At 39.7% G+C, this 15,677-nt stretch overlaps 1 protein-coding gene across 2 annotated transcripts in view; it reads left to right on the top strand.

The window, feature by feature from the left end:
* ccdc88c (coiled-coil domain containing 88C) overlaps positions 1 to 15,677 on the top strand; it is an 88,723-nt gene that overhangs the window by 38,714 nt on the left and 34,332 nt on the right. For both annotated transcript variants that reach the window (XM_073483626.1, XM_073483625.1), the window contains exons 4-7: positions 12,956 to 13,025; positions 13,686 to 13,744; positions 14,653 to 14,736; positions 15,334 to 15,477. In XM_073483626.1, the coding sequence (XP_073339727.1) occupies positions 12,956 to 13,025; positions 13,686 to 13,744; positions 14,653 to 14,736; positions 15,334 to 15,477 (357 nt within the window). The remainder of the gene's footprint in view (positions 1 to 12,955; positions 13,026 to 13,685; positions 13,745 to 14,652; positions 14,737 to 15,333; positions 15,478 to 15,677) is intronic.

Genomic DNA, 15,677 nt, shown 5'->3' with positions numbered 1-15,677 from the left:
TGGAAGTGGTGAAAAGGTTGTGGAACACTAGCATGCAGCGCAGTCAGATCAGCTGTTAGCTGTCACCTTTTTATTGATCTGGGATGAGAAATGTGAGCCCAGTGTTTAAGTGGGCCATGGAGTTATGTGTGTGTGTGTGTGTGTGTGTGTGTGAGTGTGTGTGTCTATATTGGTCATATAGCAGGCTTTGTCGATACCTTGTCAGTTTTAGGTGTTAGATCGTACTGGTGATGTTGCTGCAGGCGAATATCTATATATCTGACACACACTCAAACTAACTCACACACCCACATAGTAAAAGTCAGAAAGAGTGTGAAATACATTTAGACAATTATAATTGGTGACATACACCTTACTCGTACTGTCTTAGTATTTAATTTGCACATTGACATACTGCTGCTTGCACCAAAAATGAAATATTCACCAGTTATGTATAACACACGTGTTGCAGGTCACGTGATATTACCTAGAGAGCAGAGCGTAAGTCTATCCGTCTCATCTGTAATAAACAGCCAGCTAGTTAGCACTGACCTTCGCCATTGTATATGTCCTGTTACACTCCTGTTTATAAGACTTTCTGGAGTGTAATTAGAGCTGCAAAGATTGAGCAATTAATGGATTGGTTGTCAACTATTACATTAACTGTTGACTATTTTGATAATGAATTAATTGGTTTGAGTAATTTTTATGAAAACAAATTATCTGATAACAGCTCCTATAATGTTAATATTTTCTGGTTTCTTTCCTCCTCTGACAGTAAACTGAATATCTTTGAGTTGTGGACAAAACAAGACATTTGAGGACCTCATCTGATCTTATAATATCGATGGACAATGGCACTGTAATATTGGGCTTTTACAAATAGAGACAGATAGGTGCTTCTGTGTAGTTTATCAAAATAAAACATTAATAAATCAGTTGAGCAGAGCTGTGTTCACGGTTTCCTCTGAAAATGACGATGATTACAGTAAGGACATGTTGGCGGTGATGTTAACATCCAGATGTTTCACCATGTTATACAGTAAAACTACATTTACATTTACATTTAGGGCATTTAGCAGATGCTTTTGTCCAAAGCGACTTACAAGAAACCACAACATATCACCGTCGATAAAGTAGAAAAGAAAAAATAGAAACAGTTTTCAAGCCCTCATCTGAGCATGGTAGCTGCAATTTATCAAGGATACCTTAAGTACATAAGTGCTATGGTTTAAGTGCTAAGGGTAAGAACATACAAGTGCATATACTTTTTTTTTGGGGGGGGGGGGGGAGTCATGCTATGCGGGGTCGAGGTGAAGTCTGAACAAGTGAGTCTTAAGTCTTTTGTGGAAGATGGTGAGTGACTCTGCTGCCCTGACATTGGTGGGGAGTTCGTTCCACCACTGGGGCGCCAGAGCAGAGAAGAGTTGCAACTTCGCTGAGCGGCCTTTGTTTGCTCTTAGCGATGCGGTACCAGCCGGCCAGCTGATGTAGTAGAGCGAAGTGCTTGCGCTGGGGCGTGTTGTCTGACCAGTGTTTGGAGGTAGATGGGTGCAGTTCCGTTGACGGCCTTGAAGGCCAGCACCATGGTCTTGAATCGGATGTGGGCCACAACAGGAAGCCAGTGGAGGTCAGGGAGGAGGGGGGTCACATGGGAGAATTTGGGTAGATTGAATACGAGGTGTGCTGCAGCGTTCTGGATCGGTTTAGTCGAAGAGGCTGGGAGTCCAGCCAAGAGTGAGTTGCAGTTGTCCAGGCGGGAGATGACCAGTGTTTGCAGGATCGGGCCACCGCGGTAATGTTGGGGGTGAAGGATAGTCCGTTGTCAAGGATTACGCCCAGGTTCCTTGCAGTTGATGAAGGCGATACTGTGACGTCCTTGACAGTGACTGACAGGTCCATGTGAGGGCAGTCTTTCCCTGGGATAAAGAGGAGTTCAGTTTTACTAAGGTTGAGCTTGAGATGATGCGCAGTTGTCCAAGCGGAGATGTCTGCCAGACATTCCGAGATGTGCATTGCAACGTGGGTATTGGAGGATGGGGGAAAAGAGAGGAACAGTTTTTGTATCGTCAGCATCAGCAAAGGTGCGATTTGTCAGGTATGATGTGAACCAGGTTAGAGCAGAGTCAGTATAAATACAGTAAACTAGTATACTAGTGATAAATATCATATAATATCACATAATCTAGGTCACGCTTTGTTATGCAGTCTGCCCTTGAATAAAGGTATACAGTCATTGCCTGAGTTTAAAGTGGGTTTTGAAGATGTAGATTTTGCGGGAGTTTAGTATCAGTGACCGGTAACATTGACCCATAACTGACATCTGATTTAAAAGTCTGTCAAATTAATTTGCGTAATTTGCTTAATTTAGAGGGCTATAAGTGCTTTGACATTGTGGTCAGTACAGCAACTACTGTTACACAACAGATTTGTGGGGGCAGCATTGAATATGGAGCTGAGGGTGATGTCATGTTACAACAGCCAAAGACATGGTCTTCTGGGAAGGCACATCTCCATCTCTTCCATATTTTGAACTTTACGATGCTCTCTACCACTATTAGGCATAAGCAAATTTCCTCTGCATCAAGCAGACTTGTGGCTCTAAATTGTTCACCCCTGACAGTCATCACAAAGAGATGAGGATGGATACATCTAAAGTTGTTTTTGCATGCTTGCATATAATGTTGCAAGACTATCCATTAACTATGCATATTTTTTTAAATTATAAAGCTTATTTAAGTACTTACAGTATACATTGTAAAGTGTAGTAGGTGTTTCTGCAGTCACACCCCTTTTTACTGATGGCACATCCCCTAACCCACAAACTGATTCCTTGATTACTCATTTTACCTACTGATTATGCAAAGCTGAAAAATCAAAGCTGTAAATAAACTACTGTATATTGTACTCTCAAAGCCTGTTCAATTTTATGTGAATTGTCAGAGCATAGGCTATTTTTAGACATGCTAGTGTTACAAAATTATGTGCTCACAGTCTGTATTGCTAATGTTTGCAAGTTTTTATATTAAAATCATCATTAAGCACAAAGCACAGCCCTGTCTAATTCAGTTTTGTTGTGTGGCTAGAGTTTATGTGTGTAGCTTAGAGTGATAAAAGTTAGCCAAATCTGACGGTGTAGATCTGAGCCAGAAAAGTCTGATATGTCCTAAAATGACCTAAAATGAATTAACCGTTTGGATTCTTCCAACAATCAACATGACTTTTTCTCTGGTGCCACCATTGTACTGTTTGGCCACACATTAAAAAATGTTGGCCCCCTTGTTGTAAGAATCTAAGAGCAAAGTTGTTCATCTTTTAATTAGATTTTCTGGTTCAAGAAGTATTTTTAAAATTCAACCAACAGTATCAGACACTCATAGTGGTGGACTGAGAACATCTCATGCAAAAATGCATCTCACTTGCTATTTGAAAGTATATTTAGTATTAAATCAACATTAAGTAGAAATTGACATTTTGTGTGATTTGGCGCCCTCCACAGTTTGAGTGCAACACCACTGACATTAATACAAATCCCAGGTCAGTCACAATTTGTCAGACATAATGTAGGTGCTAACTACAGACAAAACTCATTACATCATAACAGTGTTTTGTCTTGAAAACTACTGAAGTAAATATTTATATAACACTGTGATCCTACACTCTCAATGTTGTTACATAGTGCAAAAACAAGTGATGGGGGAGTGGCTGGGACAGAGACACCATTCACCCTAATACAAGACACTGTACTATCAAAATGATTTTGAAGCTGTTATTTTAAGGTAAAAAAGTAATAATAAAAAATGTTGCTTTAAAGTGACTACAAGGAACCTCAGTTTGTATTGATTCTAGTGCCCCTACGATCTGTTGTAAAGGTCTTTCTGCTGGTGGTGCATGCATTTGTTTTGGGAGCGAGTGACAAATACAAAAAATGTAAAAATAGCAGTCTTTTCGCTGATGGTCTCGTTTGCTGTGACAGGTCATTTATAATCATCGGAGGAATCACGAGACTGTTTCATAAACTCTTAGTTAGTAGTTAGTGGTTGTCATTGACCTCATGTGCAATGTGTGCTGATGAAACACACAAAAACTTCTTGGCAAAACTTACCGATGGCTTGTTACAGCCGAGTTCCCACTCTGCCTTAAAGACATCTGGTAGCCAGACCACATGTTTTATTCACACTGTACTGTGTGTGTGTGTGTGTGTGTGTGTGTGTGTGTGTGTGTGTGTGTGTGTGTGTGTGTGAGAGAGTGAGAGGGAGAGGGAGACTGGTCGGGTCTCTGATTACCTCCTGGTGTATAGGCCGATGTAACACTATCTGCAGGTATTGCGCGACCTCTAAGGTGTCCATGCAGCCTTGCTGTAACTGTGGTGAAAGCTGATATTGTGTTTATTTGCCTGGTTAGCAGGTGAAACTCTAGACCAGAGCCCTACATCTCTTTAAGTTGTGACAGTGGCCAACATACAGGATATATTATACGTGTGAATGGGTTTTTCCAATCAATAGTCACTATGGAAACATCACCAGCTCACATGTGAGTTTTGATATCTTTGTCTAGTGTGTGTGTGAGAGAGAGAAATTCTGTGCAGGTGTGTTTTGTGTTTTTGAGTGTATTATTCCAGCCAGCCCTTCCCTGCTGACAGTCACTTCCCTTATCCCAAAACACCCAGAACACACAAACCGACACACACACTCCTATTAGTACATTTCCCTTCTCTATGGCCAGAAGTCATCAACATGTCTCCTCACATGTGTCCTTTCTCAAAACATAGTCTTCCTATGCCACCTTATTCCCCTGTCATGTTTCCTCATCTCAAACAACTCGCTTTTTATCAAAACATGAAATATATCAGCAAGACATCACACCACTGCCTGTCTTGGGCACCTGTCTTTGTGATTGCATTTGATTCACTAGAGTAAATTGTTTGTTTTTATTTGTCTCTTAGCCCATCTGGACAGTCAGTGTTTTGGGAGACAGGAGTGGACACACACACACACACACACACACACACACACACACACACACACACACACACACACACACACACACACACACACACACACACACAGGCTTTGTTGCAAGCAGGGTGTTTCCTGTACACTGCTTGCCTACGCACACATGTAGGCAAGTCTGGGTCAGTAGGTAGCTGGACTTTGATCAAAATACATTCTGTTGAAATGAAACAAAGTTCAGCAGCCCCAGTAAACTTCTTCTACACTCTGTGTCTCACTCTGTTTCTAAACTACTAGTTAAAAAACTTTTTGACTTCTTCTGTGTTCATTATTATGCTGGTGATGATTTCAAACTGTACTTTACAGAAGTCACGTGTCAGGCCAACAGTGGGCAAAGTCCTGTGAAGTCTGGTTTGATTTTCTGTCACCTTCCTGTATGCTATAGGGTGCAACTTGTGAATGATCTACCTGCTATCAAGTTGACACTTTTAACTTTAGAAATGCTTATATATGAATGTCAGAGAGAGGTTTTTGACTTCCGGTATGGCGGCGCACTAGGTGGATGGTTGTCTCGCCCCTCCGTAAAATTTTGACGAATTTCCTACAATAAACTAAACTAGTTGTCACCGAGAGTAAGCGGAAGAGTTTCTAAAAAATACCTTGATGGCAGCTTCGCAAGGCAGGGGTAAAGGTCGTGGCAAATCTTCACAGCCTAAAATAGAATTTACTCCGGCTAAAAAGAGTGGTGCGGCTACAGCTAATGCTAGCCCAATGGCGGAGATGAAGGCTAACGTAAACAAAGCTGAAGGAGCTACTACCCAGCCAATTCTTGAAGCTATCAGAGACTTATAAACTGACTGTCCAGAGACTCGCATCTCCGAGACAGAGGATGCTGTTAGCAGCCTAGTGGCCAGGTTCCGCAGCCTCAAAAACAAAGATATGGAGGACAAGATTGTCGACTTAGAAGCAAGATCTAGAAGATCTAACCTAAGGCTGGTTAACCTCCCAGAGGGTGCGGAGGGCAATGATGCCTGCTCTTTCCTCGAGGCTTGGATCCCGGAGGCCCTGGGCTTAACTTAATCTAATACAAAACTAATCTTGGAGAGAGCCCATCGTGTGGGACCGAGGAGCGACCCGTCCGCACCCCCAAGAACACTGATTATGAAGTTTGTGAACGACAGAGACAAGATGAGAGTTCTGAATGCGGTCCGAAACAAAAAGCAGATATTCTACAAAGACAGAGCAGTTTGGTTTTACCCCGACCTAGCGTCTGGGATACACAAGAAACACAAGGCTTTTGACGCCGTGAGGCAGAAGCTTTGCAACATGGGAATAAGAAATGGAATACGGCTTCCTGCAAAGTTGCTGCAAACCCACAACGGCAACACACGTCTTTTGATAAACCATCCATGGAGGACTTCATCAGACGCATTCAAGAGGAGGAAAGACGTGATGAGTAGCTGTAATGGGATAACTTCATTGCTTTACTGCTTAGCATAACAACTTAGCTTCCGTTGGCAGTAGGTGCTAATGTAAACAGTGCTTGTGAAAACCTTTTTTTTTCCTTCTCCTTCGTGTGTGTGTGTGTTTGTTTGTTTGTTTGTTTGTGTGTATGCATGGGGATGCATGTATATATGTATAATATTTACTATTATTTGGGCAAATATTTCTGAAAAACCTAACCCGCCTACAGTATTTACTACTTATTATTTGGTTCTTATTTATTTTCTTATTTATTTATTACCTTTCACTTTACTCTCATATTCTTGCCACCCGTAACGGTGCTGCCGAGATTTCCTTCATTACTTCTGCTTTCTCTTACAATAGTAATGAATAATAGAGTTTAGTTTTATTTTATTTTTTCCTTTTGACAAGCGGAGGGGGAGACCACTTTAGAGATGGAGTGGACAGCGCCACTTGACCATTCCTCAGGGAGTGTGGAATGGTCTCCATGTCTACTGGAGTGTACAAGTGGGGGGGTTTGGAATCCCGGGCTTTGGGACACCGGGTTTTTGTTTGTTGTTCAAGGGGTTCTTTCTTATGGTTGTTTTGGTTGATTATAGATATTCCTTTTTTACTTTATCATGAGTAGTCCACTCCTAGTTAGATATTATGTCCAGTGGGGTAGTAATTAAATTCACTTGGAACTGCAGAGGGTTGCAAAAACTCAAAAAAGTTAAGCAAGTAATGGGGAGATTAAAAGATACACAGTCTAAAAAAATTTTTCTGCAGGGAATGCATTTGGCAGTGAAGGAGGAGGTGGCGGGGGACAGCTTTTTCAGCTCCTTTCAATTCCCAGGCAAGGGGGGGTCACGACTTTGATTCATGGGTCCATTCCTCTGAACGTCACTAAGGTAATATCAGACAAATTCGGCAGATTCTTGATAATCCAAGGTACGCTTTACACTGAATGCCTCAATTTGGTTAATATTTATGCACCAAATCATGATGACCCAAATTTCTTCAATAACTAAGTTCTGACTTTAGCTTCACTTAATGGGCAATACATTATTGCTGGGGACCTTACACTCGACCCCAACAAAGACAGATCAACACATTCAGACTCATCCCACAGTAAAAGCAGAGCAATTATTCTTCAGTTCATTAAGGATCTAAATCTGAGGGACATCTGGAGAGATAGAAACCCCGGTGTGGCAATGTGTTCTTGCTTCTCCAAAACTCATCACACGTATTCACAAATTGACTATTTTTCTAGTAAAATCAAGGACTGTAATTATGACAGCATTCTAATTTCAGACCACGCCACAAATAACCTGGTTTATGTGGATCCAGGACAGCTACGTGATCCCCCCAAATGGATATTTCAACATAAATGGCTCCAGGACCCAGATCTAATAACTTTTCTTGGAAAACAAATGGATGAATATTTTATGATTAATACATACAAGACATCAGCATGCACTAGGAGGGAGGCTTTCAGAGCCTTTCTCAGAGGCCAGATAATTAATTTTACTAGCTCTAAATCTAAAAAAGCCAAACAAAAAACTGTGTTATTAGAGGCAAAAATTAAAATTATGGAGGATATTTACTTTAAAAACCCCTGTTCTAAGATTCATCCAGACCTTTTATTATTGAGAGCTCAGTACAATGAAATTTCAGCTTCCAAGGCCGCTGCTAACCTTTTAAAACTTAAACAAACTATCTTTGATCAAGGAGAAAAAGCAGGCAAGATTTTAGCTTGGCACTTAAAACAACTTCAAGTTGAAAGATCTATTACCAATCTCAAAAATGAGGAGGGGGAATTCATCACAGACCCGGTGGCCATAAATGATAAATTTAGGGACTCTACAGCTCTGAAGTAATTGGAGGGCTAGCAGACCAGAGCTCATTGGCATTCTTAGATAGTCTCAACTTCCCCAAATTAGAGGAATGTGAAGGGTCAGTATTGGGGGCAAGCTTGACAGTGGAAGAAATCTCTGCAGCAATAAAATGCATGAATTCTGGAAAAGCAGCAGGCCCGGATGGCCTGCCCATAGATATCTACAAAAAATTTGAATCAAAAATTAGAACTCCCCTTTTGGAAATGTTTTCAGAATCCCTTCAAAATGGGATACTTCCTCCCTCCCTGAGAGGTGCTCTGATTACTCTTCTCCCGAAACCGGGTAAAGCTAACGATAAGTGTGAAAATATGAGACCGATCAGCCTCCTGAATTCAGACTTGGAGATTTTATGTAAAATTCTGGCAAAAAGACTAGAACCTATACTACCAGGTCTAATATTGGCAGATCAAAATGGATTTATGATCGAACGTCACAGTTTTCATAATGTGAGAAGGGTCTTGAACATCTTACACAACCTGAGGGGGGCATCGGACACGGCTTTCTTAGCATTAGATGCTGAGAAAGCCTTTGATAGGGTGGAGTGGACTTATTTATTCAAGGTTCTTGGATGCTTTGGCCTGGGGAAGGGTTTTTGTAATTGGGTTAAACTTTTGTACAAGGATCCCTATGCAGAAATTATTACAAACGACAACATTTAGAAATCGATAAAAATTAAAAGAGGCTGTAGACAAGATTGCCCACTGTCCCCCTTACTTTTTATAATTGCAATCGAACCGTTTGCCATTGCTGTGAGAGGACATAGTGGAATCACGGGTATAAGCATCGGAGAATCTGATCATCGAATAGCTCTTTGCGCTAATGATGTCATTCTTTTCCTTAGAAATTTGGATAAATCTATTCCATCCCTCCTGAACCTAATTAAGATATTTGGCAAATTGTCTGGCTATAAAATGAATAATTCCAAATCTTCCATAATGCTTCTCAACTCAAGGGAGAGGTCGGATCCACCCACTCATGTCCGCCATTTTAGAACAGTGGATTCCTTTACTTACGTATTCAAATTGTTCCTAAACTGGAAAATCTAGTAAAAGCTAACTACAGCCCAATGTTGGCATCTATATCCAAATCAATCGCGGGATGGTCCGGTCTTCCTATCCCTTTGATTGGTAGAATTAATATACTTAAAATGAACATTCTCCCCAAACTTTTATATTTATTTCAGAATATCCCCCTGCCGCCTCCTTCAGACTTTTTCCCCAGAATGAAAAAAATTTTCAATAACTTTATATGGAAAAGTAAATGCCCTAGGCTTCGTCTGTCTCTTTTTATATCTACTCTACGATAGAGGACAGTTACAGTGCCCAAATTTGCTGTGGTACTTTTGGGCAGTACAGCTAGGAATGTTTATGTTTTACTTCACCACAGACAGACCCTTGTCATGGAAGGATATCGAATCATACTCCCTAAATCTCCCATTCCCCACTTATCTATACTCAGATGAACCTAAAAACTCAAAATATTGTGTTCTAATCCTATAGTTAAAAACATGATTGGAGTCTGGCAAGAAGTTAGGAAATACTTAAAAGACCCCCCTCCCTTTCTTACTTCAGCCCAATCTGGGGAAACAACTTCTTCAGACCAGGGAGAGCCGATGCTGGTTTCAAATTGTGGGCAGATAGAGGGGTAAAACAAGTAAAAGATATTTACGGTAACGATAGGAATATTTTAATCCTTGAGGAGTTGATTAGAAAATATAACATCCCTTGCAAACATTTTTTTAAATATCTTCAGCTAAGGAATTTTATCAAAACAAACCAAACCCATTATATATTTTGCCCCCCACTAACAATACTGGAGAAAATCTTTACAAAAAATCCTTTTGGAAAGGGTATCATCTCTGCATTTTATGATTTACTGAAATACTTCTCTCCTGATTCTTCTGAGTCTAAATTTAATGCATAGAAAACAGATCTACAGGAGGAACTATCATTGGAACATTGGCGTAACGCATGTAAAGCAGCCCAGACAGGGTCAGGTAATACATACCTAAGACTCCTACAATATAACTAGTTAATGAGGGTGTATATTACTCCAGCAAAATTAAACATATTTAATTTGAATATCCCAGACACCTGCAATAGATGTGTGGGGTAAATAAGGGCACTTTATTTCACTGCCTCTGGCAGTGTCCAAGAGTGAGGGAGGGAGGAGGTTAGACTGTCTGTACAGGAGATTCTCTCAATTAGATTAGAACTGGAACCTAGGCTCTTTCTGCTAGGTCTTTACCCAGAGGGACATAGAATAAAGCATCATGAAAAAATGTTTATAAACATGTGTCCTCTACAAGCAAAAAGGACAATAGCCTTATCATGGAAAAACTTTGGTACACCCGCTATCGCTGTGTGGTTTAGGGAACTAACTTCTTGTTTACCTCTGGAAAAAATTTCTTACACTCTTAAGGACAGACAGGAGGTATTTCAAAATGTATGGAGTCGTTTCATCAATTATATGAAGGACAATGATTTGTCGCGCCTGATGGACGGGCCTGGAACAATATAGGTGCACCCTCTGCACGACCCAGTTTCTTCTTCTCCTGTTCTCTGGACTATATGATAATGTATCTTCTGTGGACTAGGTTGGTGCCTGATTAGGTGCCTTCATTAGGGAGGCCCCCTGACCGCCATGTTTTTGTTTCATTTGTTGGTACGGTTGTATGGAGCAAGTGTGTATAGTATGGAAAATTTGTTCTGACGGTGTATGTTTGTACACTTCGGTACTATTTTACACACTTCTCTGTTGTTATTTGTTCTTGTATGTCTTTTTTATAAAATGAAAATCCAATAAAGATATTGTTAAAAAAAGAGAGGTTTTGGTCCTGATTTCATTCAATGTTTAGCTTTTAAAAAAAAACATTTTTTAAGTACTACCAACAGATGCATTTCTTATATTATCAGCTTAATTTAGCTTTTCACAAATGTTTAGGCATATAAATTGGCCTACAAGAAACAAGGAAATTGCAATACAGAAATTATATATTGGAGGTACTTTAGAAACAGTATCTCCATCTCATATTAGTCAAAAGAGAGCACCAAAAAAATGTAAAATGTGCCACTCAGTACATTCAAGATTCTGTTATTTAAGATTCAATAGTTAATTGCTCTATCAATTTTAAAGTTGATTTGGGATTTGTTTCAGTGTGCTCAACAATAGTAATCATGTAACTGAAAAACAGCAAATATACAACCTTTCAGTACATACAGAAGGTGTCCACAAAAACACTGTTACAATTGCAGTGAGCAGCATTATATCACCATAGCATGGCACCGTCTTACATTTTTACAAGTATGTATCTTGATCACAATTCTCTAGTAATCAAGGTCAAGGAATTATTTTTAAGGTTATTTTTGTGCATGTTAACTTTATTGGACAGTGATAGTGAAGAAGTAGACTATGGCTGCAGTGATTAATCAGTAAATCAATTAGCAGTCATTAATAAATTAAAGAATAAATGAATTACTATTTAATAATCGATTTATTGACTTGGGCAAGAACATTTTTTTTTTTTTGCTGTTTTATGTCTATTTCTGTAGGACAGCTAAGAGATGACAGGAAAATGGGATGGGGGGGTGGCATGCAGCAAAGGGCTACAGGTCGGACTCAAACCCTGGGCCGCTGCAGTGATGACTCTACCAACTGAGCTACCAGGGCTCCCGAAAAAGTCAAAATTCTGTAATTCCATCTTCTTATGTGTTAGCATTTCCTGGTTTCTTTCCTCCTCTACGACAGTAAACCAGGGGTCTCAAACTCAAATTAGCTTGGGACCTCTGCTGGTATTGTCATCTCGTAGGAGGGCCACTACAGCGTTCAAGTACTACAAGAAGGCGCAATATTTCTGAGAATTTTGTTTTTACTTCCATTATTAACATAATAATATAAAAATGCAAACAGCAGTTTGAATACATTATATAAGTTTGTAACAGTTGCAGTGCAGATCTTTTTCCCTACTCTTAAATAACTTATTAAAATCTTGCACTGAACTTACAAATGAAAAACATTTGTACTTTATTTCTTGCCAGACACCTGGCAGCACTTCTGCTCATATTTTCTTTATACTGTATTTAACAAGAAAAATGTGTGCACAGAAGTCAACATCTGTATGCACGGCGGAAGTGGCCTGGGGGTCAGCAGTTTGAGACCCCTGCAGTAAACTGAATATCTTAGGGTAGTGGACTAAACAAGACATTCGAGGATGTTACAATTAATCAAGAAAGTAACGAACCATTGCAGCCCTATAGAAGACAGGACATGGGGGAGACGGAGGGGTTTTGTCCCTGGCTGGAATCAAATCAACAACGTAAACATCCAGCCACCAAGGCGCTCCAAAATTGAGGGATCCCTTTGAAATGTTTGAAATTAGTTTTGAAATTCTCAAATTGGTATGGCACCCTCAACAATCAAGTATCTGTCAGACTATAATATACTTTTTTTTTGTGCTGTTTGATATGAATGTACTGATATTTTGTTTTGTGACAAGAACCCACCTTAATGCTTTTGTTGCCCCCAGTTGGCTACTGATGGGCATTTTTCTAGTGCTACTCCAGTGTTCATCAGTAACACCACCTAACCCTTTTTGCACAGTTATCATTATAACCATAGCATTGATGTATTTGTTTTTAGCTTTCTTCCCCACCAATACACCCAACCTCCTCTTCTCCACTACAGGAGACCTTACAGCAGTTAATAGTCATGCCCCTTCCCAACATCCTCTGCATCGCCAAGGATCCATTATCAGGTAGCACACACTCCCATACATTGCACACCCTTACCTTACCAGTGTTGTAAAAAGTACCCAAAAGTCAAACTTGAGTAAAAATTTTGTGTTAAAATATTACCTTGGTGAAAGTGAAAGTCACCAATACAAATAATACCTGAGTAAAAGTAGTAAAGTAAAAGTAGTAAAGTAAAAAATGACATATATTTACAAGTGTGTATATACTGTCTAGTTTGGAATGACTTATTGACCTCTCAATCAGTGTTTTTCATCCAGTTGCTGATAAAATAAATTGATGTAAAAATCCACTACTTTGGCTCTGATGCAGCATGCAATCTGCAAAGTCTGTGTGTGTCTCTGTGTGTGCAAAAACTCACCTGTGGCCATTCAGTGAACATATATGCAGTATATTATTAACTCTGTGTTTGGGTGGCTACCATCCTATTTATGTCATTACGTTCACCACGGTGATACTGTGTTAAGTCCACTTTGAGAAAATCACTGTGGCAAATGCATTAGTGCAAAGTAGAAGTGTCAATATTGGTGGTGTGTTTGCAGAGTTAAAAAACTTTGCTTTTGCTGTTAAATTGAATAACCTTTTGATCATTTTTTCAAACATTATGTTCAAAGACTCGCTGATATTCTGATTTATAATACGTCTCTGTGTTTTGTTGTCTCTAGCTAAGAGCATGGAGGATCTGAAAAGACTTCTGCTGCTGATACTAGGCTGCGCTGTCCAGGTAACACACACATGCTCACACACACACGCCCAAACACAGCAGCTCACTGTACTGCCCAGTCTCTCCCAGGAAGTGTATTTCTGTCTCTTTAGTTTTGCATGTCTGAGCATAGCCGTTCATTGTGTTTGCTGATAAGGTGGGATTGTTGGGTCAAAATGCACATGGGGTCACATCAGTGGTTTATACACAGTAAAAACCATCAGAATTGTGTTGTTTACTGTATATATTTCTATATTGTTAATTCATGAATATTTGTATAAGTTAATGAAGTTGAAGTAAAGTTGAAATCCAGTTTTAGAAAGCCTGAATTTAAGTTAATATTAGCCTGACATGGCAAGGTAAGAGTTAAATGTGCTGCCAGTAATTTAAAGAGGAAAGGTTAGTCATGTGGGTGGTGGGGATCAGGTTTTTTCTCTGTCTGTGTGTTTGTTTGTTCATTTCTTTGTTGTCTTTCATTTCCACCTCTCCCATGGCTCTGATCCCACCTACCAGTTTTTTTTAATCTCGTCTTTCTTCTTTTCTTCCTTTGCCCGTGGTTGTTCTGTTTCTCTCTCCCTCACTCCCTCCCTCCCTCCCTCCTAATATCCCTCCCTTTCTTTCACTCTACCCTCCTTTTATATTCCTCCCAACCTGTACTGGTTCTACTGGTTCCAGAAAAGAGGAGGGCCATGAGGGAAGACGATATATCATGAAAATGTTGTTGATGCTATACAAAAATATTTTCCACCTGACTAGTAGTAAAAATACATTTGCCTCTAATTACATTTCACTTTCTTCAGCAAACTACATTTCCCATAGTCAATGTAATAGTAACAAATGGTAACATTAAAAACCAAGATTTTATGTGTGTGTGTGTGTGTGTGTGTGTGTGTGTGTGTGTGTGTGTGTCCGTGTCACACATGCATCAGTGTGAGCGTAAGGAGGAGATGATAGAGAAGATCAAGCTGTTGGACATTGAGACGCAGGCTGCCATTGTCTCTCACATCCAGGAGGTCAGTTGCCTATGATAGAAATAAACCAGTGATAAATGTAGATCAAATGTTTGTTGTGTTTTTTTAACTAAACGATTAAAAAAAAAAAAAATGGCACAAAATTGACAAAATAATCTTAATTTAACATTCTATTTAATGCCCCTGTTTCTGTGCGAAGATGGTCTCTTCGCACAGAAAGAGTCCTCCCTTCTCCTTGAGAAGGGAGGAGAGTATTCTCACAACAACTGTCTGACAACTGAAACTATGGTATGTATAATTGTCAAACAGAATTGAATGTGAAAGTGTACCATTTTGTGGCTAACAACTCCTGGGTATAATTATGCCTTCGTATTGGCGAAAGCTGTGGCCGGAGGCATTATGTTTTTCAGCTCGTCCGTCAGTCCCTCAGTCCGTCAGTCCATCCCATTCTTGTGAACACAATGTCTCAAAAATGCCTTGAATGAATTTCTTCAAATTTGGCACAAATGTCCACTTGAATGAACTGATTTAGATTTTAATGGTCAAAGGTCAAATGTCAAGGTCATAGATTGGTGTGGTAATGAGTCCCAAAACCAATGTATTTTGCTACATTATATTTTGTGTGTGTGTTTGTTGCAGGTGACTCATAACCAACTAAATGTTCTTGACCTGTCCTGGCTGGAAGAGGGATCAGAACTACCACATGAGGAACTGGAACCTCTGTCCCGCAACATGGCTATGTCGCTACGGCAACTGATTGAACAGAGAGACAAAGCCAGTGAGGTACTGAGGCTCAAACACAATTTTATTAATCATGATAAGAATATCTTATTTTTACAACACCTCTATTAAAAATCAAAGACCATTCTTTTTTGTCTACTTCTAATGTGATGAATATGATGCAGTTAATTTGGTTACATATGTTTGATTATTATGATTAGAGTCCAGTTTGTAGTGTTCAATGGTGCAATGCTGTTTCAGAA

The sequence above is a fragment of the Pagrus major genome, chromosome 16, assembly GCF_040436345.1.
Source record: "Pagrus major chromosome 16, Pma_NU_1.0".
Taxonomy (NCBI): Eukaryota; Metazoa; Chordata; class Actinopteri; order Spariformes; family Sparidae; genus Pagrus; species Pagrus major.
The sequence above is the reverse complement of the archived record's forward strand: the minus strand, read 5'-3'. Positions and strand labels throughout refer to the sequence as shown.